Below are 25,260 nucleotides of genomic sequence, written 5' to 3' on the forward strand. Positions count from 1 at the left end.
GCTCAGTCGGTTACGCATCAACTTTTGATCTCAGCTCAGGTCTCAAACTCAGTCATGAGTTCAAGCCCTACATTGGGCTCCATGCTGGGCGTGGAGCCTACTTTAAAAAAAAAAAAAAAAAAAAAAGGGAACAAAGTACTGAACCTTTCTAAATTCCTGACCCAGAGAATCAGTGAGCTGATTAAATTGATTACTGTTTCATGTCACTTAATTTGGAATGGTATATATAATACAGCAAAGATAACTGGAAAAGCACATGTGATTTTTATAGTAAAAACAAGCAACTCTTGCTCCCTGATGGTTCCTCTTTTCATAGTGCTCTAAAGTCATATACACAACTCCCTCCAAAAGAAAGCAGATATGAAAATACATGGGTATATAAACACATATTTTTTAAAACATAAGAAAAGTACAAAGTTTTCAAAATACCAAAAAAATCACCTAACATTCATTGGTATGTTATAGAATTCAAAATACTCCCAAAAGGTATCTTTGAGGTAGGTACATAAATCAGCTTAGGCTTCCAAAAACTGTAGTTTTCAAAGTTTAGATGCAATTTCAGAAAATTTTTCCTAAATGGTCTTGCCTGTAATAGGGTTTATCATAAAGCAACACTGTTCTGATTGCCCAGGTTGTTCTCACTAGATAGGTTTGGCCTTATAGGTAACTTTGAAGTCTCCGATACTTGACTTAAAGGTGTTAGGACATTCTACCTTTTAAGTAACAGACAAAGCCTGGTTCTGTCTATGCATATGGCGTGATCTCAAGGAAAAAGGACAACTTTCTTTGCCTTATCTATGTCTTACTTGATTTGATCAGGATGATTTTAAAGATTTAATGAGAGAAGACATGAAGAGTTCTGGGCACAGTGTTAGGCACAAGAGAGACAGAACGCCTCTGAAACCTAACCTTACGACTAAAGACCGGCTTAGTAGCTACAGAAGAGAATCACAGACTAATAGCAATTATCTGGATTTCTAAGCCATATTTTGCAATCTTTAGTAGACCATTTTAAAAGTTAAGCATATTAAGAACCACATCAATTTATGCTAAAGTAATATTTCAGTAACAGAGAAGGTTAATTCTTAATATTTACCTTGATCAAATATTTTTCCCATCTGTCTGCTGTAACAGATTTGCCAATCTTCCTCATCAACTTCAAATGGAGCTCCACCAATTCTTTTGGTACTTAAAAAAACAAAAAAAAATACTGTTAGCCAGCAGAATAAAACGTTTATAAACATTTAAGATGAAAAAAAAAAAAAAAAAAAGAACTTTCCCAGGACACCTGGGTGGCTCAGTTGGTTAAGGGTCACGTCATGATCCCAGGGATCCTAGGATTGAATACCACATCCTAGGATCCAGTACCTGCTTCTCCCTCTCCCTTTTCCTGCTGCTCCCCTTCCTTGTGCTCTCTCTCTGACAAATAAATAAATAAAATCTTAAAAAGAAAAAGGAAGGAAGGAAGGAAGGAAGGAAGGAAGGAAGGAAGGAAGGAAGGAAGGAAGGAAGAGAAAGAAAGAAAGAAAGAAAGAAAGAAAGAAAGAAAGAAAGAAAGAAAGAAAGACAAAGAAAGAAAGAACTTACCCCAACCCTGAATACATTTTCAAAATAGATGATGTTGATTTTAGCTATCTTTTAGACCCCGAATCAGAAAAGACTAAACTAGGGCAAGAAATAACTGAAAACCACTATCTTAAAGATGAGAAGGAATATTCATTCACATTCTCTTTCAAAGTATTATCAAGTAAGAATGAACCTGAGGGGCGCCTGGGTGGCTCAGTTGGTTAAGTGTCTGCTTTTGACTCAGGTCACAATCCTGGGGTCCTGGGTTGGAGCCCCTTGTCAGGCTCTCTATCTGCTCAGTGGGAAGCCTGCTTCTCCCTCTCCCTGTGACCCTCCATCCTGTTCGAGCTCTCGCTCGCTCTCAAATGAAGAAATAAAAAATCTTAAAAAAAAAAAAATACACTTGAATGTAAACTGTGGATTTCTGAGCGATAATGATGTGTCAATGTATGTTCATCAATTGTAACAAATGTACTTCTGTGTTGCCAGGGTGTGGATAGTGGGGGGTTTCTATGTGCTGGGGAAGAGAGAATGTGAATTCTCTGTACTTTGTGCTATTTCTGTGAATCTAAAACTGCTCTATAAAATAAAGCCTATAAAAAAAAATACCATCAAGTAAAAGCCCTGAACCATACAACTAAAATTTCTAACAGTATTTATTTCTCATAACACATATTTGGACAATTTACTGAGATTGCAGACCAAGACACAGATCCATAGAATTAGAAAAGAATCAAGGAATATAAATTCCAAGTTGATGGATATCTCAGAAATAGAGTCTAATGATTTTCGAACTATTTCCCAAAACTACTCTTTCAATCTATATCTTCTCTAAGTGCTAAAGTCCTTTATAGCATCCCTAAGGATCTTTATTTGAAAACCTCTAGGGACAGAAAACTGACTTATCTTCTGAAGTTCTAGTCATTAGAAAGTTAGCCTTATAATGGTCAAAATCTGCCTTCCTACACCTTCGTTCCCTGGTTCTTATTATAATATTTCCTTCAAAATTCAAAATTTCCTTCAAATATTTGAAGATTGTTTTATCTTCCCTCAGGTTTTCTCTTCTAACTATAAACAACCAGAGTTCCATATATCCCTTGGGCATGATCTGATTAGGTTAATTATATGAGTTAGACTCAAGGGAAATAAAGGAAACACATATATGCCTATCGAATTTAGCATTTCCCAAATACCAAATACCACTAGTAACCCAGGAGAAATTGGAGGTATACTCTCTAAAAAGGTTCTATAATCAAGTACATTAGAAAAATATTGGATCCCAAAAAAAAGTTGTTGTTGTTGCTGTTGTTGTTGTTTTACTGCAGGAGTTCTTGACATCTTTATTGATTAATCTTATGTGCATTGTGAATATCCAAGAAAAGGATATAATCTGCACATTCCCTAATATGTTTCATCATGGAATTTTTTCGTGTGAAACATACACTATCTTATCTTAGGAATCAAGTGCTCTAAAGAACAGGTTGGGAAATGATGGACTAATTTTCAGTCATTCTTTCAGACTCTTCATTCTCCACTAAAGCTAATTTTAACTTGAAATGACCCTGAAGTATAAAAACATTCACCCATTCAACAAATTTCTGTGGGGCCACTACCAATACATGAGAAAAAGCCTCCATCTTTAATGAGTCTTCTTAGGGGGTTAGATAGTGGGTGGGTTGGAGGTGGGGGTCGGGGAGAAACACAGGAGGAGTGGTTATAGACAAGTACATAAACTATTATACTAAGCCCAAACCTAAGTTTGGGATTGAGGGTGGAGCAGAGAAAAGGGGGGGAAAGGACATTACGTACAGAAGTAACAACAAATGCAAAAGACTAAAAAATAAAATGATCACGGAAGTGGAGGCATGGGCACAAAAAAAAGGTCATGATCATGAAGAGCGGAATCATCGAACTTTACATCAAAAACCAGGGATGTACTGTATGGTGACTAACATAATATAATAAAAAAATGTTATAGTAAAAAAAAAATCACTATGTTACACACCTGAAACTAATGTAACATTGTATGTTAACTATACTCAAATAAAAAAAGCTTTTTAAATTAATTTAATTTAATTTAAAAATAAACTGTGGTACAATTAAAAAAAAAAATGTCCAGGCCAAGAAGTTTACATTTTATTTCAAAGTTTAGGCAAGAGAGTGCTCTCTGCATTTTAGAAAGCAACTGAATTGCAGGAAAACAGACAGCTTTTATTTGCTTGCCTGTTTTAGGAGGTAGGAAGATGGGAGTAACCTGAACTTAGGTAGAGGTGGTACAGGCAGAAGTGGGCATATCTGAGAAATGTTTAGGAAACAAGTAATAGAATTTTGTGATTCACTGGTTGTGCAAAGCTATAGAGAAAGTCAAGAAAACCTTACACACTGGCTAGGCAACTGAGCAGATGTCAAGACAACACAGTAGGAAAAAAAAGACCAGAGCTCAGTTGTCAGCTCTACCACTTAATACGAGGTGACTAGGATTTTGGTGAAGTTCTTTAAACACTGAATGTCAGACTCCTCATCTGTAAAGGGCTACATTAGCTATCTTACAGTTTTAAAAGTATAAAAACAAACATTACATAAAGCTAAAACATCTTTATTTTTACTTCTATCGTGATCCTTGAGGAACCAAGGACTGTTTCGATTTTTCCTTTTCTGCCTTCCCCAAACACAATAGTCTTGATGATTCTGCCGTCATACATCTCAACCCTGCTCCCTCTTTCCCCCAATTTCTCCAGGATATCACACTACCGTCTCACGTCAGAAAAATAGCTATGATAATCTCTTATAACCCAAAAAAAACTTGCAAAAATACTGTTTTCATAACACTTCTCATTCACTGACACCTTTTCTGGCTCCTAAATTCCTATATTAAACTCATCCAAATTTCTTATCGTAGCCTCAGAGTCTCATAAATCAGTCTCAACCTAACTCTCCAATCCTCCTCTCTCATTTTTAGACTGAAATCCTTGATTCAAATCATTCTGGCCTGTTCACATACCCAGACCACTACCTATCTGGGCTTTATTTAAGCCCTCCAGCTTACTGTTTTCTCCCCACTTGAATCATATTTCTCTTTCAGTGTCTCATCAATAAAAGGCCCTAAGTCTCTGTGATAGCCTTCCAAGGATTCCAGCAACATGTTTGTCCTTGGAAGGACCAAAATATTCACACTGCCTGTATCACTCCCTTAGCAGTTCACTAAAGCTTATATCAGTGTTTTATACATATCTTCCATATCATAGATATATAAAATCACAAAAAACATTTTGATATAATTGGTACTATTTCTAAAAATCTAACAGGATAGAAATAAATATACGCCAAAAAAATGGTTTTTGGCCCACTTGACAAATATAATCCTTGTTGATTTAGGCATGTAGAAATAAATAAATTATTTATTACCTGATTTCCTTATTAGAGCATTGGCTCTTGCACAGCACTAACAAATATAAGATGAGCCACACAATTTCAAATTTTCTAGTAGTTCATTCATAAAAATGAGATCAAAATTAACTTAAATTAGGTATTTTATTTAACATTATATATCCCAATGTTATTTCAATATACACTGAGGATTTAAAATACCAGATATTTTACATACTTTTTACTTGATATTTTTTTTAATTGTGGTATAATTGACATATAACATTATATTATTTTCAACTGTACAACATAGTGATCCAATATTTGTATACACTGAAAAATGTTCACCACAATAAATCTAATTATCATCTACTGCCTTACATGCCTATAAAAAATTTCTGATAAGAATTTTTAAGATTTACTCTTTGCAACTTTTTTTTTTAAAGATTTTATTTATTTGACAGAGAGAGAGAGAGAGACAGCACAAGCAGGGGGAGTGGCAGAGGGAGAGGGAGAAGCAGGCTCCCCACTGAGCAGGGAGCCTAATGTGGGATTCGATCCCTGGAACCTGAGATCATGACCTTAGCCTAAAGGCAGACGCTTAACCAACTGAGCCACCCAGGCACCCCTCTTAGCAACTTTCTAACAGGCAATACAGTATTACTAAATGTAGCCACCATGACGTACATTATATTCCCATGACTTATGAATTTTATAGCTAGAAGTCTGTACCTTTTGACCCCCTTCACTCAATTTACATCTTATTTTTTGGACTAAGTATTCAAAACATAGTGTGTATTTTATACTTACAGCACATCTCATTTCACACTAGCCGTATTCAAGTGCTCAAGAGCCACTTATGGCTAGTGGTTACTGTAGTGGATCATACAGAGGTGGCATATTTAAAACTAAAATTTATAACCCACTATTTGCTAATAATTTACTTACATTTTTGAGATATAACTGACATATTATATTAATTTCAGGTATGCAACATAATCAACATGTGTATATATTGCAAAATAATCACCATAATAGGTCTAAGTTAACATCTGATTTGCTTATATTTTTTGCTACAAATAGAACTGACACTCTGGGTGTCATACACAACTGATGGATTGTTGAACACTACATCTGAAACTAGTGCTGTACTACAGGTTAGCTAATTGAAAAACAAACAAATAGAACTGACAAGCTGAGCACCTTTATGGATATTAATAGCTCTTAAAATTTTGCCAGTTGATAAGCAGGCAAAAACTTCAAAAGAAAAATTAAGCAACATCATAAACTGAAAATATTAAAATTCCCATACTCTGTATTCTCTAAACATGTTGTCTATTCAACAGACCATTCCATGATGATGGAAAGAGTCTATATCTGCACTTTCCAATATAGTAGCCATCTATATGTGACTACAGCAACAGCTGATCGGTGGCTAATAAAACTGACGGACTACACTTTTGGTTTTTTTTTTTTTTAAAGATTTTACTTATTTATTTGACAGAGAGTGAGCAAGCACAAGCAGGGATAATGGCAGGCAGAGGGAGAGGGAGAAACAGGCAGAGGGAGATGGAGAAGCAGGCTCCCCACGGAGCAGGACCCTGGGATCACGACCTCAGATGAAGGCAGACGCCCAACTGACTGAGCTACTCAGGTGCCCCTACACCTTAAATTTTTTTAAATGAAATTTAAATATACACACATGGTAAGTGGCTATGACTCTGGACAGTGCAGCTATAAATTATCGATCATATTCTTAAAACACATGATCGTTTTCTAAAAAACACAGTGACAATCTGTGAACTCACTTATTTATCACCTGGAACATTTTCTAAACAGTCTCACTGCTGAAATATTAGGTAATTAACTTCCTTCTATAATCTGTTAACCAACTCTATGTCATTCTGAAAAATACGGGTTTTGTCATAATTGAACTAAAACCTCTACCTTTCACATCATAGTTTGATATATAACCTTTAACTGACCCATTTCTTTCACAAGGCCTGAGGAGGTGAAAGATTCTGAAGCAGAAGAAAAGGTCAGGGCCGTGTGAATTCATGAAGGCCCTGCCAAGATGATGTAGGCATGAAGTGGCAAAAACTGGTGGAACCCCAGACCATATTACTGAACCAATCACCCAAATATGTTCTATATTTGGACATTTTTCTAAGGCATCTTTCCAGCACCAAGCCTTAATAATGCTGCTGCTTCTACAATTCTAGTCTTACTACTTATAATTCTGCTTTCTAAATGGTCGAAATTTACAGCAGCTCATAACTACATGTTAGAATTCTTTTCAGTTCTCAATAAAGTCTTTTACTTAAACGTCCTCTATACTTGTAAGCAAAGATACACTTTGTCACAAAAATGGTTGATTTCGTATTAGGTCATTGATCAAAGAACAGTGATTTCAGATACAATGATTAAAAGTTAACGTTACAATAAACTTTTTACTTCCTGCCCAGTTTGTCCAAACTCTGTTGAGGGAGCACAGCTTTAGCAATTATGAGACTATTCCCACAGACCACTTGATCCTTGAAATAATTATTATATATTTATATACCTTATCTTCAAATAATTCACTTAATCAATCATTCTTAAATTTTCTGAAAAGCAAATAGCTTGAGACAATGAACTGTAACTTGGGCCACTCTCTGAAAAACAATAGTTCAGAGATGCCAAGTGAGTATAATATAAATCACTAAACTCAGCTTATTATCATAATGGGAAAAATAAATCCAAGAAGAGCTGTAATGCAGGCAGATAAACCAAGGGGTATCTGCAGCTCCACTTTAGGTTTGTGAGTTTCTTTTGGAACCATACTGCTGTTCCCTTATAGGTGGAGAAACCAAACATGGATCAGATTATTTCAGAACCAAAACTGTGAAAATGTCTCTGCTACAAAGAAAGTAATCAGTGTACCAACCATGCAATTCAGCACTCCTTCCTGAAGGAGAAGGTAGATGTTTCTTTATAGAGAGGAAAGGCCTTTCTCTGGGTAAGATGATGTGAGCCACACTCACATTAGTCAGTTTCTAAAGGGTTTCTTTTTCCTTATACTTAAGGAACAGCACCCTGGCAGAGGAAAATCTGAGATACTTGAAGCAATGGTTTCCAGTACGATACGCCTTCAACTCTAATCAGATGTTATTTTCCTTCTCTCTTTTCTCTCTACTCAATTTAATATCCTTGAAAGACTTAAGGAGTATATAAGGGAGAAGGGAGAGAAAGACCCAAAACAAATTTAAAAATAAAGAAATAGGGGCACTGGGTGGCTCAGTCGGTTAAGCATCTGCCTTCAGCTCAGGTCATGATCTCAGGGTTCTGGGATAGAGCCCTACGTCAGGCTCCCTGCTCAGCAGGGAGTCTACTTCTCCCTCGCCTTTTGCCCTTCCCCCACCCACTTGTGCTTGTGCGCGCTCTCTCTCTCAAATAAATATATTAAAAAGAAATAAAGGGTGATGTGATAGTATTTAAGGAGGAGGACTTTTCCCCCAACAAATTCAAACATAGTGAAAAGTCGAAAGACTAGTACACCCTTCATCTAGATGTACCAATTGCTAACATTCTAGGGAATCAATTTACATAAAGTAAAACCATCAGGGAAAGGCTAATAAAGATGAGACCTTGAAGAAGCAGCCAACCAAGCCAAGGAAGAGAAGAACATGCTAGTCACAAGAAATGCCTGTGGAGAGGTCCTGAGGCAGCCAAAAGCTGCTACCAGTGTGGTTGGAGAAATGAACAAGGGCCAATCTTATAAAGCCTTGGGATCCATGTAAAGAGTTTAGATTTTATTCTTAGTGTAATGAGAACTTGAGGAAGGAATTTAGGAAAGTTTCATGATCCAAGTTTTTAAAAAGATCATTCTGTGTCTAGGATCTGCTTCAAAATAATCTAGGCAGCAGGGTGGGGGTGTGGGTAGGTGGAGTTACAGATGAAACAAAATCATAAAATTGTACTGAAGGGGGGTGATGGGTATATGGAAGTTCATTATACAAGCTTCTACTTTTCTATGTTTTGCATTTTCCAAAATTTAAAAAGGTAAAGGAGATGTGGAGGTCACTTTGGTTGCTCTGGGAGGAATGAATGAGAGGGAAGCAAACAGGACTAATTAGGAGGCTATAGCCCCATTTTAGGCAAGAGGTAATGATGGCCCCACCTAAGGCTGCAGCAGTAGAGACGCAGAGAAGTGCCCTCAAGGCAAGTTGCAAAATGTAGAAAGCTTCTAACAAGCACATTCACCAATCTTGATCTCAGGAAATGACAATATATTGGTTTTCTATGTGATCCCAATTAATTTGTTCATTTTAAAAGCAGAAACCACAACCTTCTGTTAAATTATACTCCTAAGTTAGGAAAGAAACATATACACACAAACATTTAATAATAAAGTCAAATAAATCTAGTTGTAACGTCTTATTTCTGATGCTCTTCATCATTTCAAACGTTCACATTTCACTTGAAAGTCTGAACTTAGTATTTCAACTAATACTTAAAAGCTATATTATATGTGTATTATGAAAAGCACTAGACAAAATCAGGAGAAAGAGGTACAAACCTCAATTTTCTCGTCCATAAACGGAGTTGATCTAAAGTCCTCCACCTCTAATAGTCAATCCCTATGTCTAGGTACTGAGGCAGGTATTTATTTGCCTAATAATAACACAATAACCATAGGATCTTAGAATTTCTGAACTGAAAGCAATGATCTAATTCACACTTTGACAGACTAGAAAATTTAGTAACTAAGATGTGATGTGGCCTCTCCACCAAGCAGAGGCCAACCAGGAGCCCAAACCTTCCAAGCCCAGGGCTCTTTCTAATGTTTCTTAAAGTATCAAACACATAGAGGAACAGTTCAGAAGACCTAACTTATCAATCAAGCCACCCTTTCTGCACAGCTCCATTTCTGGGTTTTGATCTTGGGTTGCTCCGGTCTATGTACATTAGCTATTTCTAAAATGTAATTCAGCTAGCAGATGCTGTGGCAACAGAGAGTATTACTACTCCTAATCCACTCTTTTTTTTTTTTTGTAACAACTTCATTGAGATGTAATTCATATATACACTTGAATATATATATATACACACACATATATAAATAAAATATAATCCATCCATTTAAAGTATACAAATCAATGGGTTTTCTTATATTACATGATTAACTTTTTATATTGTGGTACAATACAAATAACATAAAACTTGCCATTTTAACCATTTTTAAGTGTACATTCCAATGGCATTAGATTCACAATACTGTGCAACCATCACCATTATTTCCCAATCCATTCTTGCAGTTAAAATTTTAAAATAGTCACCCCATTTCCTAATTGCTTTCTGAAAAACTTACAACTATAAAAATCCACAGTAGTATATACTCTTAGTGAGGGCAATACAGACTCATATAGTCTTAATTATCTTTAAGTCTCACTTTGTAATTATCTACCATCTATCTCCTCTTCCTCCTTTCTCCCATCCTTAGATTTAAGCTCCATGAAGACAAAGACCAGATCAAACTGCCTTTTTCATCACTGCATTCTCAGTACCAAGCACAGTTCCTGACTGACTAAACGATTTGATGAACTGGAATAGACAAGAAAAATAGAGAAGGAAAGCAACAGGGAGAGAGAGCAGAAAGTAAAAACAAGAGCTGCTACGGGTGTCAAAGAGAACGGCACCTGGGTGGCTCAGTCGGTTAAGCACCGGACTCTTGATTTCAGCTCAGGTCACGTTCTCAGGGTCCTGAGAGATCAAGCCCTTAAGATTCTCTCTCCTTCTCCCCCTCCCTCTCCTTTCCCTCTTTCTCTCTCTTAAAAAAAAAAAGAGAGAGAGAGAGAGAGAGAGAGAAAGAAATTATGTAAACTAACAGTATGCAGCAGAGTTCTGAGGAAGAGGAGACAAAAATGATGGCAAAAGTGGCTTTGGACTTCAGTTCGCTGTGTGGGTCATCAAGTGATATCACTAACTCAAGACAACTTATTTGCAGTTTATTTTTTCCCCTTTCTCTCCCTTTTGAGGGGAGGAATGGAAGAGGTGAATGCACCCATTGAGCAATATATAGGAGCAAATACAGAAGTCTATTTGTTTAACTGAAGACATATTGGGGCACCTGGGTGGCTCAGTCGATTGAGCACCTGCCTTCAGCTCAGGTCATGATCCCAGCATCCTGGGATCAAGGCCCCTGTCGGGCTCCTTGCTCAGTCTGCTTCTCCCTCCCTCTGCTCTTGGACTCTTCCTCACTTTCTCTCTATCTCGCTCTCTCCCCCTCCCTCGCCTCTCAAATAAATAAAATCTTAAAAAAAAAAAAAAACCTCTATGGGGGCACCTGGCTGGCTCAGTCAGTAGAGCATGCAACTCTTGATACTGCAATTTTGAGTTCAAGCCCCACACTGGGCATAGAACTTACTTAAACACAAAACAAACAAGCAAAAACTCCTCCATTTCATTGTGAAATACACATTGTCTTTATTCCTTGCTAACAAGTGAACAGTTCACACTTTACCTTCAATCAACATTCATTTAAAAAGCAGAGATAAATAGATGAGTAACACACGATGTCATCCTAAAGTTTCTTGAAATCTTAGCAGAAATGGGTTCATTGTAATTTCTACAGTTATTTCAGTAAATGAGAAAATGTATATGAAAACACTTTTATAAACCGTAAAGCAATACAAACCAAGTTACTGTTATTCACCACCAGATGGTGATCATGTCTTATTAAAAGCAAAATGCTGACACCTTATTTGGGGACCAGCCAGGAGACTGCTAAAAATGATCAATAAGTAAACCAGAGGATCTGAATAAAATGTTGGTGACTTTTAAGTAAACTCAACTGAAGCATCAGCAAAACAAGAGCAATAAAAAATAGGTCCTGGGGGCGCCTGGGTGACTTAGTCGGTTAAGCATCTGCCTTCGACACAGGTCATGATCCCAGGGTCCTGGGACTGAGCCCCATGTCAGGCTCTCTGCTCAGCATGGAGTCTGCTTCTCCCTTTCCCTCTGCCTCTGCCTCTACCTGCCACTCTGCCTGCTTGTGCTCGCTCGCTCTCTCTCTCTTGCTCCCTCTCTGTCAAATAACTAAATAAAATCTTTTTTAAAAAATAAGTTTTGCCTGAAGACTTTTAAAGGAACTGATTCATGTGGAACATTTGAGAACGACAATTTAAGGAAAAAACAGTGCACGTGTCTTTTGCAGTCTCATGTTAGTTATTTAACCATTCATACGACCCTGAACTTCTTTAACTTCAAACGGAGATATTTCTACTCAGCAAAGTGGTACCACTGAACATTTCAGAAGAAAACAAAACCAAACCAAGATGCCGAACATCACTAATCATCAGGGAAATGCAAATCAAAACCACCATGAAATATCACCTCACACCTGTCAGAATGGCCAAAATCAAAAACACAAAAAATAACAAGTGTTGGTGAGGATGTGGAGAAAAAGGAACCTTCATGCACTGTTGGTAGGAATGCAAACTGGTGCAGCCACTGTGGAAAACAGTACAGAGGTGTCTCAGGAAAGTAAAAACAGCATTACTATACGATCCAGTAATTCCACTATTGGGTATCTACCCAAAGAAAACAAAACCACTAATTTGAAAAGATTTATGTACTCTTTGTTTATGTTTATTGCAGCATTACTTACAATAGCCAGAAATGGAAGCAACCCAAGTGTCCATCAACAGATGAATGGATGAAGATGTGGTAGATATACAATGGAATTCTACTCAGCCACAAAAAAGAATCAAATCTTGCCATTTGTGACAACATGGATAGGCCTACAGAGTATTATGCCAAGTAAAATACGTCCATCAAAGACAAATACCATATGATTTCATTCATACGTCCAATTTAATGACACAAAACAAACAAAAAGAGACAAAAAACAGATTCTTAAATACAAAGAACAAACTGGTTGTGAGGGGAGGTGGAGAGGATGGGTGACATAGGTGAAGGGGATCAAGAGTATGTTTATTGTGATGAGTACCAAGTAATGTACAGAATTTTTTGAATCACTATATTGTATACCTGAAACTAATATAATACCTCATGCTAATTATACTCAAATATACAAAAAACCAAAAAACTGCATTATGAAATGTTAAAACAAATCCCCAAATAGAGACTAGTATAATACAACCATGAACTCATCAGCCCACTTCAGCAATGATCAACATATGCCCAAGAGACTTTCCCCACCACAATATGCTATTTTAAACCAAATTCCAGGTATAATTTCATCCATAAATACTTCATTGTGTATCTCTAAGGGATAAAAACTCTTTAAAAATAACCATAATACTACTATTACTATGTAAAAATTAGTTCCTTAATGTCATAGAATTTCCGTCAATTTTTAAATATTTTAAATCAATCAAGATATGAAATTATATTGTACTGTTACTGTTACCTCTGTAGCAAATAGATGCTGGCAGCACCTCACCTCTATCCTCACTGCCAGATTCCAATGCAGGCCAACCTGTAGCCACATGCAAGTGTTTTCTGACTAGAGAGCAGGGGAGTTAACCCTTCCTGAGAACAGCCCTAAACCAGTCACTGACAGAAGCTCCACTACCCCTTGGCTGGGATAAATCTGAGATATTACCTACACTCTCTCAGAACTCAACAGGAGGATTCAGCTCCTATTGCTTATAATGTTAACTTACTTAATAACACACCCTGCATTAATTTTCCCCCTCCTAGTCTCACTTTCCCTTCCCTTATCAGTGTTTCCTGGTATTGCTTTTCAAATAAACTACGTGCACTAACATTTTTGTCTCAGGGTCAGCTTGTTGCGGAATCCAATACTAAGACCTCTTAGTTTTGAATGAAAGCTACAGACATCCTAAGAAAAATGTAAACATAAAAAATTTCTGCAAATATGTTCAACAAGTTTACAGACAACACAAAAAGCATAGACATATTCCAGTTTAAAAAACCCTTCCTTGCGGTGCCTGGGTGGCTCAGTCGTAAGCTTCTGCCTTCGGCTCAGGTCATGATCCCTGGGTCCTGGGACTGAGCCCCGCATTGGGCTCCCTGCTCAGCGGGAAGCCTGCTTCTCCCTCTCCCGCCCCCCCCCACTTGTGTTCCCCTCTCTCACTGTCTCTGTCAAATAAATAATTAAAATCATAAAAAAAAAAAGAGTGGTTTACTGAAGACTGGGTCTCCGGAAAAGCCACAAAATGTTAAATTTACACGAATTTTCATTTACCCATGACTTACAATGGATTTTTTTTTTTAACTACTGCTAGCCTCAAACAACAGGTAAGACAAGAAATCTGTGGAGATTTCTTTTGAAAAAGTCCTCTCCATTTAACACATACTCCCCTCCTATCATTCTGGAAAAAAAAGTTCTATGAATTCCGTCTCCATTTTCTTACCTGTCCCATTTGCTCCAAACCCAGCATAATCTGACTTCTATTATTTAAACTAAATAGATGCTTTAGTTTTTTGTCTTAATTTGGCACCATGTGACACTGGTGACCCCATCTTCCCTCTTAAAACCTGGCCATCCTGTGACAACACTTTTCTGATTTCTCCTCTTATTTTTTGTCCCCTTTTAAATTTCATTGCAGACCCTACACTTCTGCCCTCTCCTTGAAAATTGCTTCTGTTTTAGAACTTCATTTCTTTTGTCCCCAAGTTATCTCATCAGCACCTTTCCTTCAGTTTAAATATGCTGTTTCACTGTGCTAGGTATTCAAGTAACAAAAAAACCTAACCATTGTGGCTTCAGGTGTTTACTTTTTCTCATGTAACAAGAAGTCCAGAGTAATGAGTTGCTGGTTTGGGTTTAATGGCTCAACAACACCAGAACTTCTTGGAATTCCCAAACATTCTATACTGTTTCTAGACTCCAGATCTTAACACATACAGTTCCCTCTATATTCAACCCACCTCTATTCATCCCCAGAGTTGTTTGGCTGTTGCTCCCTTGGGAAATCATTCTTTTATCCATGCTTTTACCTTATCAGGATTAAGTGTCCCTGATGGGTATCCCAAAATGATTCTACTTATGCATCACACTGAATCATAAATGCCTATTTGATCAACTCTAGCCAACATAAAACAAGCCTGAATCTTCAGCACCTAGGACAGTGCCTAGCACATATCACACATTCAATAAAGACTTGTTAAATGAATGGATGATTTGGACTTTAAAAAAAAAAAGCTTTTTCATAAACATGAACCTCTCCTAACTCTAGCACCTGACTGCCTAGCAAATAAGTTAATAAAAACACATGTTTCATGCTCATACTTAATGAACCAGATATAAAACAGACAATGAACTTCTAAAACTGCTAAACGAAAAATGTGCAATAGAATATACATTATGACAACGTGCATTTATGCCACCCAATCAACTTTACCCATGCTACCAGTTTACCAGTGGCCAACCATGAACTGGCTTTCATGAATGAGTAAGCTTCCTAACATAACAAGAGAACAGACTAAGATAAGCAAAACACAAAACAAAAGAGAATGACTAAATGGTCGGTCCCCTTGGGACCCTATTCCAGTTAGTCATCCCACTCCCAGACACAGGCAACCACTGCCTTCTGTCACTCCAGCTTTGTCTCTTTTAGAGTTTTATATAAATGGAATTATACTGTATGCACTTTTGTCTGGCTTTTTTTGCTCAGCAGAAGGTTTCTGAGGTGCAGCCAAGTCTTCCATGTATTACCAGTCCACTCCTTTTTTAAAAAAATTTTTTTAAATTTAAATTCAATTAACATATAATGTATTACTTGTTTCAGAGGTACAAGTCAGGGGTACAAGTCTGTGATTCATCAGTCTTATATAATACCTAGTGCTCATTACAACACATACCCTCTCCAATGTCCATCACTCAGTTGCCCCATCCCTCTACCTCCCTCCCCTCCAGCAAACCTCAGTTTGTTTCCTAAGATTAAGAGTCTCTTATGGTTTGTCTCCCTCTCTGGTTTTGTCTTGTTTCATTTTTCCCTCTCTTCCCCTATGATCTTCTGCCTTGTTAATTAAATTCTACATATCAGTGAGATCATATGATAGTTAGCTTTCTCTGACTGATTTATTTCGCTCAGCATAATGCCCTCTCATTCACATCACTGCAAATGGCAATATTTCTTTTTTGATGGCTGTGTGATATTCCATTATATATATACACCACATCTTCTTTATCTATTCATCTGTCAATGTACATCTGGGCTATTTCCACAGTTTGGCTATTGTGGACACTACTTAGACCCTCCTTTTGAATGTGAGTAGTATCCCACAGTATAGATATATTTGTTCATCTGATGAATGTTACGGTTACTTCTAGTTTATAGCTATTGTAAGTAAAGCTGCTATGAACATCTGTACAAGTCTCTGTGCGGACATACATTTTTATTTCTCTTGGGCAGACAGTAAAGGAAACTGATGGGTTGTATGGTGGACACAGCCTTAACTTAATAAGAAACTCCCATACATTTTGCTAAAGTAGTTGTACTATTTAATCTTTCCACAATTACTGTATTAAGAGTTCTAGTTGATTCACATCCTCACTAACATTTGAGGCATCATCAGTCATTTTAACATTGCGTTTTTTACTTTGTTTGGTACAGCATTCTAGAAATGTCCGTAACATCCAGTTTGTGAGAACATTGCTCATGTCTTCTATATTCTGAGTTATTTTGTCTAGCTGCACTATCAACTAAACAGAGGTGCTGAAATCTCCAATTATACCTTTAGATTATGTACTTATTTTTCAGTTCTGTTACTAGGTGAAAACACTGTTGGAATTTTTATACCTTCCTGATAAATTAACCCCTTTAGCATTACAAAATATCCCTTTCTATATCTCATGTTTCTTGTTCTGACATCTCCATTTTCTGATACTAGTATAGTTATTCCAGCTTTCTAATCATTAGCTTTGCACAGTATATATTTTCTATCCTTTCATTTTAAACTGTATCTTTATACTTAAAGTGGATTTTTGTAGCATATAGTTGGGCTTGTTTTTTAATCCACTCTGACAATCTCTTTTAGTTAATTTTAATTAATTTTAACTTAAATATCACAGATGGCTAGAGGTAATGAGATGAGACAAAAGGTTTAGGCCAAGGGCTAGCAAACTAATGCTTACAAGGCAAATGCACCCTGTTACCCGTTTTTGTACAGCCACAAAGTAAGAATGATTTTACCTTTTTAAAGCATTGGTGGGAAAAAAATAAAAAGAAAAATAATATTTTGTGGGAAACCTGGCTTGCTCAGTTGGTAGAGCATGTGAACCTTGATCTCAGGGTTGTGAGTTCAAGCCCCATGTTGCATGTAGAGATTAAAAATAAAAATCTTTAAAAAAAATATTTTAGCATCACCTGCATGATGCAGTTGGTTGAGAGTCTGACTCTTGGTTTCAGCTCTAGCCATGATCTCAGGGTTGTGGGATAGAGCTCACATTGGGCTTCGCACTCAGCATGGAGTCTGCTTGGGATTCTCTCTCCTGTCTCCCTCTGCCCCTCCCCCCACACACTTGCTCACTTTCTCTCTCTAATAAATAAATCTTTAAAAAACAATTTTTTGTAACACATGACAATTACATGAAATTCAAATTTCAGTGTCTACTGTTTTATTGGAACACATACATACTTACTCATTTATACAATGTCTATGGCTACTTTTACGCTATACTGGCAGAACTGAACAATTTCAATACTATATTGACCACATTATCAACAATAGCTAAACTATGGAAAGAGCCCAAATGAACTGAAGATGATGTGGCCTACACACACACACACACACACACACACACACACACACACACGAATATTACTCAGCCATCAAAAAGAATGAAATCTTGCATTTGCAACAACATGGATGAAGCTAGAGTGCATTATGCTAAGCGAATTCAGTCAGAGAAAGACAAATACCATATGATTTCACTCTTATGTGGAATTTAAGAAACAAAACAGATGAACATATCGGAAGGAAAAAAAAAAAAGAGGGACGCAAACCATAAGAGACTTTTTTTTTTTGAAGATTTTATTTATTTACTTGAGAGAGAGAAAGAGCTCAGAGGGAGAGGGAGAGCAGACCCCCACAGAGCAAGGAGCCCAATGCAGGGCTCTCAATCCCAGGACCCTGGGATCATGACTGAGTTGAAGGCAGATGCTTAACCAACTAAGTCATCCAGGTGTCCCCGTAAGAGACTCTTAACAATAGAGAACTGAGTAACTGAGGGTTGATGGAGGGAGGGTGTGGGGGGTGGGCTAAATGGAAGATGGTTATTAAGGAGAGCACTTGTAATGATGACCATTGGGTGTTATATACAAATGATGAATCACTAAATTCTACTCCCGAAACCAATATTACACTATATGTTAACTAACTAGAATTTAAATAAAATTTGGGGAAAAAAAGACTTACCTGAGTAGATAATGTGAATTTAAAGATGAATGCATTATAAATCTATTTTTTATACATGAACTACCTAAAATGAAACAATAGTATATCACAGGTAAAAGGAACTAATATTAGATCCTTAAGATAACTTTAGAGGTATTATTGTCTCCATTATGAAGAGGTTCAGAAGTTAATAACTTGCCTAGGTCATACCAATATCAAGTGGCAAAACTGAGATTCTACCCAGTTAATACTAAAGACCATGTTTTTTACTCTATACCACCCTGCTTCACATTATTTCTCACCACAGATACTACATTTTAAAAGACTTGGTTTACCAAACCGAATTATTCAGATCTGCTGTGTTTTACTTAGCAAGGCTTATCAACTATCAATAAAAATATCTAACCAGCAAAGGGAAAAGAAATTACCATGGTGGGTTAAGAGTATTTCATATAAATGCACTGATACAACGTCATTGTTAGCCCATGTGACATTTTAATAAATAAGAGTGTACTTACTTGAATTTAAAATTGGCACCTTAAAATATTTTAATGATTCATGGACCCTTGGTTATGATTCACACAACCTGGTAAATCCCTAAGGAACATATATATATTTCCTATTTCATATAAGTAGACATTATGTTCACCATCTAATGCTGGAGACCACTAAAATGGAAGTTCCACTGAAGTTTTAGTCACAATACCTACAGAAGAGTTTACTATAAAAGAGGTACTCAATACACGTCTGGGGAATAAAAGATCCCATAATTTTAATTCTCTAGAAGTACAGTAATGGTTACATTACATCAAGATGGTGGGCTGACCCTCCTGCACAAATCCCTTTAAATGACAGCTAAAAAAAGAAAAAAGAAAAAAGAAAAAGTAATCCACTTGTGTTTGTGATAAATATGGAGTAACAAGAACTATATTGATCTTACTGCCTGAAACTACTAAGCAATGCAACAAAATCTATGAAAAAATGGCACTCAAGGCATTATACAAGAAGCAACAAAAGCAAGTGAACATTACAGATGAGAAACAAAGGAGATAAGCCCTATAATAGTCCCAGTGTACTACCTGGGTAAAAGGCAAAAAGGGAGGACCCAGTCAAAACCTAGTCATTTTCCTATATTAAAGAGATGAAGTTGGAAGTCAAGAAGGCAAAGTAGAGACATGAACTGGAGTTCTTGGAGTACACTGACAGAGAGGAGAAAGCTGTAGAGGGCACTCTAGAAATCTAAAAATGGTTCTGAGTCTTTTTTTTTTTTTAAAGATTTTATTTATTTATTTGACAGAGATAGAGACAGCCAGCGAGAGAGGGAACACAAGCAGGGGGAGTGGAAGAGGAAGAAGCAGGCTCATAGCGGAGGAGCCTGATGTGGGGCTCGATCCCATAACGCCAGGATCACGCCCTGAGCCAAAGGCTGACGCTTAACCGCTGTGCCACCCAGGCGTCCCCAAGGTCACAAAAAGAATCACTCAAAAGGAATAGAGGAAACAATGCCCAATGCCCACAGAGGTCTAAGAGACTGAGCAAGTTCTGTCTCTAAGAGCCAGAACAGAAACATTCATATATCAAATAGCACTGATTAGAGCAAGGGCCAACAAACTATATACCAGAGGTCAGTCTGGTCCACCTCCCACTTCCGTATAGCCCAAGAACTAAGAATGGTTTCTGCATTGAGACAGCCAGGGGAAAAAAAAAAAAAAATTCAAAGGTAACATTTCATGACAACTGAAAACTATATGAAATTCAAATTACAGTATCCAAGAAATAAAGTTCACAACCATGCTCATTCATTTAAATACTATCTATGGCTGCTTCCATACTACAACAGAAAGGATAGGTAATTGGGACAGAGACTACAGCCTACAGGGCCTAACATATTTAGTACCTGACTCTTTACAGAAAAATGCATCTTGTGTCAGTAGGAAAAATACTAACTCCAGAATAAACATATATGCAGACTCACCTAACAAAACTTAAAAGCAAGATACTAAATAATTAGTTTCTAGGGTCCCTGGGTGGTTCAGTTGGTTAAGTGACTGACTCCTGATTTCGGCTCAGGTCATGATCTCAGGGTTGTGAGATCAAGCCACATGTTGGGCCCCGCCCTGAGCATAAAGCCTGCTTAAAATTCTCTGTCCTAGGTGACAAACGTAAGAGACTCAACCATAGGAAACAAACTGAGGGTTGCTGGAGCAGAAGGGGGTGGGAGGATGGGGTAACTGAGTGATGGACATTAAGGAGGGCATGTGATGTAATGAGCACTGGGTATTATATAAGACTGATGAATCACTGACCTCTACCTCTGAAACTAATAATACATTATATGTTAATTAACTGAATTTAAATTTTAAAAAAAGATTGTCCCTCTCCCTCTGTCCCTCCCTCCCTTAAAAGAAAGTTTCCAAATAAATGAAGTATGTCCCAGAGCTCAAGAGTGTAAGTCACAAAATTATCTAGCATGTACTGTAGCGTTATTTACAACAGCAAAGATATGGAAGCAACCCAAGTATCCACCAACTGATGAACAGATAAAGACGTGGTACATACATACGATGGAATATTACTCAGCCATAAAAAGAATGAAATTTTGCCACTTGTGACAACACGGATGGACCTAGAGGTTATTATGCTAAGTGAAGTAAGTCAGACAGAAAAAGACAGAAACCATATGATCTCACTTATTTGTGGAATCTAAAAAAACAAAACAAATGAACAAGCAAAAAACAAAGAACTGGTGGTTGCTAAAGGGGAGGCGGGTCAGGAATGAGCAAAGCAGGTGAAGGGGATTAAGTAGTACAAACTTCCAGTTATAAAATAAGTAAGCCATAAGAAAAGTACAGCATAGGGAATATAGCCCAAAATATTGCAATAACGTATGGTGACTACACTTACCTTGGTTAGCACTGAGTAACCTACAGAATTACTGAATCATGATGTTGTACACCTGAAACTAATATAACATTGCATGGCAACTATATTTAATTTTTAAAAACAAAAACAAATAGCGCCTAGGTGGCTCAGTAAGTTAAATGTCCAACCCGTGGTTTCAGCTCAGGTCATGATCTCAGGTTTGTGAGATCAAGCCCTGAGGTGGACTCCCCACTCAGCAATGAGTCTACTTAAAATTCTCTCCCTCTCCCTCTGCCCCTCCCTCTGCTCACATGCACTCTCTCTTTCAAATAAATATTTTTTAAAAATAAAAAAAATAAAAACAAAACAAAAAGTAAAAACAAAAATCTAGCTTCTGGTATAGCAAAATTTACAGTGTCTTCTATCTAGTAAAAAATTACCAGAGAAGCAAAGGAAGCAGAAAATTCAACCCATAGTGAGACGGGAAAAAAAAAAAAACAAAAAAAAAACAAAAAAACAATCCACCAAGTGATTCAAATAATAGAATTAATAAAGGGATATGGAATTATAGGGCTATAAATGACCATAATCTATATGTTCAAGAAACTAGAGGAAAGAATGAACATGTGGAGTGAAGACATGGATGATGTAAAAAAAGACCTACTGCTATTTGTAACAACATGGATGGAACTAGAGAATATTATGCTAAGCGAAATAAATCAGTCAGAAAAAGACAAATACCATATGATTTCACACAAATATGATATTTAAGAAACAAAACAGATGAACATAGAGGAAGGAAAGGAAAAATAAAGTAAGATGAAAATCGAGAGGGAGGCAAACCATAAGAGACACAGAACTCTAGGAAACAAACTGAGGGTTGCTGAAGGGGTGGTTGGTGGGGGAAGGGATAACTGGGTGATGCGCATTAAGGAGGGCACTTGATGTAATGAGGACTGGGTGTTATATGCAACTGATGAATCACTAAATTATACCTCTGAAAATAAAAAACAAAAAACAAAAAAGACCTAACTAAAAATTCTGGAGAGGAAAACCAGTTTCTGAATAAAAAATCGTGAACAGGATATAAGCTAGATTAAGCACTGTCAAAATTAGTGAACTTAAAAACACAGCAATAGGGGCGCCTGGGTGGCACAGCGGTTAAGCGTCTGCCTTCGGCTCAGGGCGTGATCCGGGCGTTACGGGATCGAGCCCCACATCAGGCTCCTCCGCTATGAGCCTGCTTCTTCCTCTCCCACTCCCCTTGCTTGTGTTCCCTCTCTCGCTGGCTGTCTCTATCTCTGTCAAATAAATAAATTTAAAAAAAAAAAACAACACAGCAATAAAAAATAAAAAGTAAACAAAATGATAGAAAAATGAGACTAAAAATAAGTACACAGATCAATAAACTGTGGGACAATGTTAAGTGGCCAAATATACACCTAATTTGGAGTTTCAAAAGAAAAAAAAAAGGGGGGGGCGCCTGGGTGGCTCAGTCAGTTTAATGTCTTCACTAAAGCTCAGGTCATGATCTCGGGGTCCTGGGATCAAGCCCCGTATCTGGCTCCCTGCTCAGTAGGGAGTCTGCTTCTCCCTCTCCCTCCCCCTGCTGCTCCCCCCTCATGCTCTCTCTCTCTCTCAAATAAATAAAGTCTTTTTTTTTAAAAAAAAGAGGGGTAAAATTATTTAAAGAAATGACAGTGAAAAATTTATCAAACATGATAAAAATACAACATAATAAATTTTGTGGCATGCAGCTAAATAAGTATATAGAAAAATTTATAGAACTAACAATCTACATTTGAAAAGGTCTCAGATCAATGACCAAAGCTTTTACCTTAATAAACTACTATAAGAGCAAATGAAACACAGTGTAAACAGAAGAAAGGAAAGAACAAGCAGCAGAAATCAATGAAACCAAAAGCTAGTTTTTTAAGAAAAAATTTAAAAATATATATTGATAAGCTACTATCACTGTATGGACTAAACAGAGGGGAAAAAAGGAGACACAAATTAACAATGTCAGAAATAAGATTACAGATACTATAGACATGGAAAAGATAATCGGAACACTATGAGCAATGTATGCTGATAAATTCTATAACTTCAATGAAATGGGATAATTTTTTGAAAGAAACAAATTACCAAAGTTCATCCAAAAGGAAACAGATAAACTAAATAGCCCTATACCTATTAAAGAAATTGAACTCGTAATCTAATACCTCCCCATGAAGAAAATTCCAGGCCCAAGTGGCTTCATTGGTGAATTAAACCAAAGACTTAAGAATACGAATTTTACACAAACTGTTCCAGAAAACTGAAAAGGAGGAAATGCTTCACAGTTCCTTCCATGAGGCCAATATTATAACCCAATAACAAAAATCAGATAAACACATCAAAAGAAAGAGAACTACAGAGCAATATCCCTTGTGAAAACAGATGCAAAATGTCTTAACACAATTTTAGCAAATACATAAAAAGGGTAATTCATAATGACTGTCTTTGCTCAGGCTGCCATAACAAAATACCACAAACTGGTGGCTCACACAACAGAAATTTATCTTCTCACAGTTCTTGAGACTGGAAGTCCAAGACAAGGGTACCAGCATGGTCAAACTCTGGTGAGCGCTCTCTTCTGGCTTGCAGACAACCACGTTCTTACTGTACATGGCAGAGAGAGAGATCTTCTCCTGTTATTTTAAGAGATCACAGTCCGATCATGTTAGGGCCCTACTCTTATGACTTCATTTAACCTTGATTACCTCTTAAGACCCTACCTCCAGATAGAGTCACTTTGGGGGCCAGGGCTTCAAAATATACATCTGGAGGAGATACAATTCATTCCACAGCAATGACTTAAGTGATGTTTATCTCCTCAGAAATGTAAGGCTGGTTTCTAAAAATCCATCAATGCAATTCATCACATTAACAAACTTAAAAATGAAAAACCATAATCATCTCAATATATCCCAAAAATTTTGACAAAATCCAATACACAATCCTAGTAAAATTTCTCAGCAAACTACGAATAGAAGGGAACTCTCTCAACCTGAGGAAGGGCATAGTGAAAAATCTTGTTATCATCAGACTCAGTGGTGTAAGACCGGAAGCTTTCCCCCTAAGATCAGGACAAAGGCAAAAATGTCCATGATCACCACTTATATTCACCACTGTACATGTAGTTCTGGCAAGGAAAAAAAAAATCACAGGCATCCAGATGTGAAACAAAGAAGTACAACTGTCTTTATTTACAGATGACATGATCATCTATGAAGAATCGCTTTTTTAAAGCTATTTAAAATGCTTGAGTTTAGTTAGACTGCAGAATACAAGACCGATATACAAAAAACCAATTATGTTTTTCAGCAATACATTTAGATTATAAAAAAACAAAATATTTAGGGATAAATGTGACAAGAGCTGTAGAAGACCTATACAGTGAAAACTACAACACACTGCTAAGAAAAATTAAATTAAACCTAAATAAATGGAGTTCATGCATCAGAAGACTCAATGTCTTAAGGTGTCATTTTGCCCAAATTCATCTATAGATTCAACATAATCCCAAAAAAAATTTCAGGAAATATTTTATAGAAATTGATAAACTTACTCTAAAATTCATATGGAGAGGACCTAAAATAGCTAAAACACCTTTTAAAAAGAATAAAGTTGGAGGACTTAAATTACCTGACTTCAAGACTTGCTACAAAGCTAGTGCTGAGTCCAGGCAGTGATAGTGGCCTCAAGATAGACAAATAGATCACTGAAACAGAACACGGTGCAGAAATAGACCCATACGTATGCAATCAAATAACTCTGGAAAAAAATTTTTTTATTTAAATAAAATTTACATAACATAAAATCCACCATTTTAGAGTACAATTTCATGCTTTATAGTATATTCACAATACCGTACGACCATCACCACTACCTAATTAAAAGATTTCCATCAACCCTGAAAGGAACCTCATCTCTTTCAATTCCCCCCACCTCAACTCCCACCAACTCCTAATTTATTTTGTTTCTATGGGTTTGCCTAATTTGGAAATTTAATAGAGATGGAATCATACTCAATGAAACCAGAAGTTGGTTGTT

At 36.9% G+C, this 25,260-nt stretch overlaps 1 protein-coding gene across 2 annotated transcripts in view; it reads right to left on the reverse strand.

Moving 5' to 3' along the window:
* RSF1 (remodeling and spacing factor 1) overlaps positions 1–25,260 on the reverse strand; it is a 144,578-nt gene that overhangs the window by 102,258 nt on the left and 17,060 nt on the right. For both annotated transcript variants that reach the window (XM_040630901.1, XM_008707444.2), the window contains exon 2: positions 1,097–1,188. In XM_040630901.1, coding sequence (XP_040486835.1) covers positions 1,097–1,188 — 92 coding nt within the window. The remainder of the gene's footprint in view (positions 1–1,096; positions 1,189–25,260) is intronic.

The sequence above is a fragment of the Ursus maritimus genome, unplaced genomic scaffold, assembly GCF_017311325.1.
Source record: "Ursus maritimus isolate PB19 unplaced genomic scaffold, ASM1731132v1 scaffold_16, whole genome shotgun sequence".
Lineage (NCBI taxonomy): Eukaryota > Metazoa > Chordata > Mammalia > Carnivora > Ursidae > Ursus > Ursus maritimus.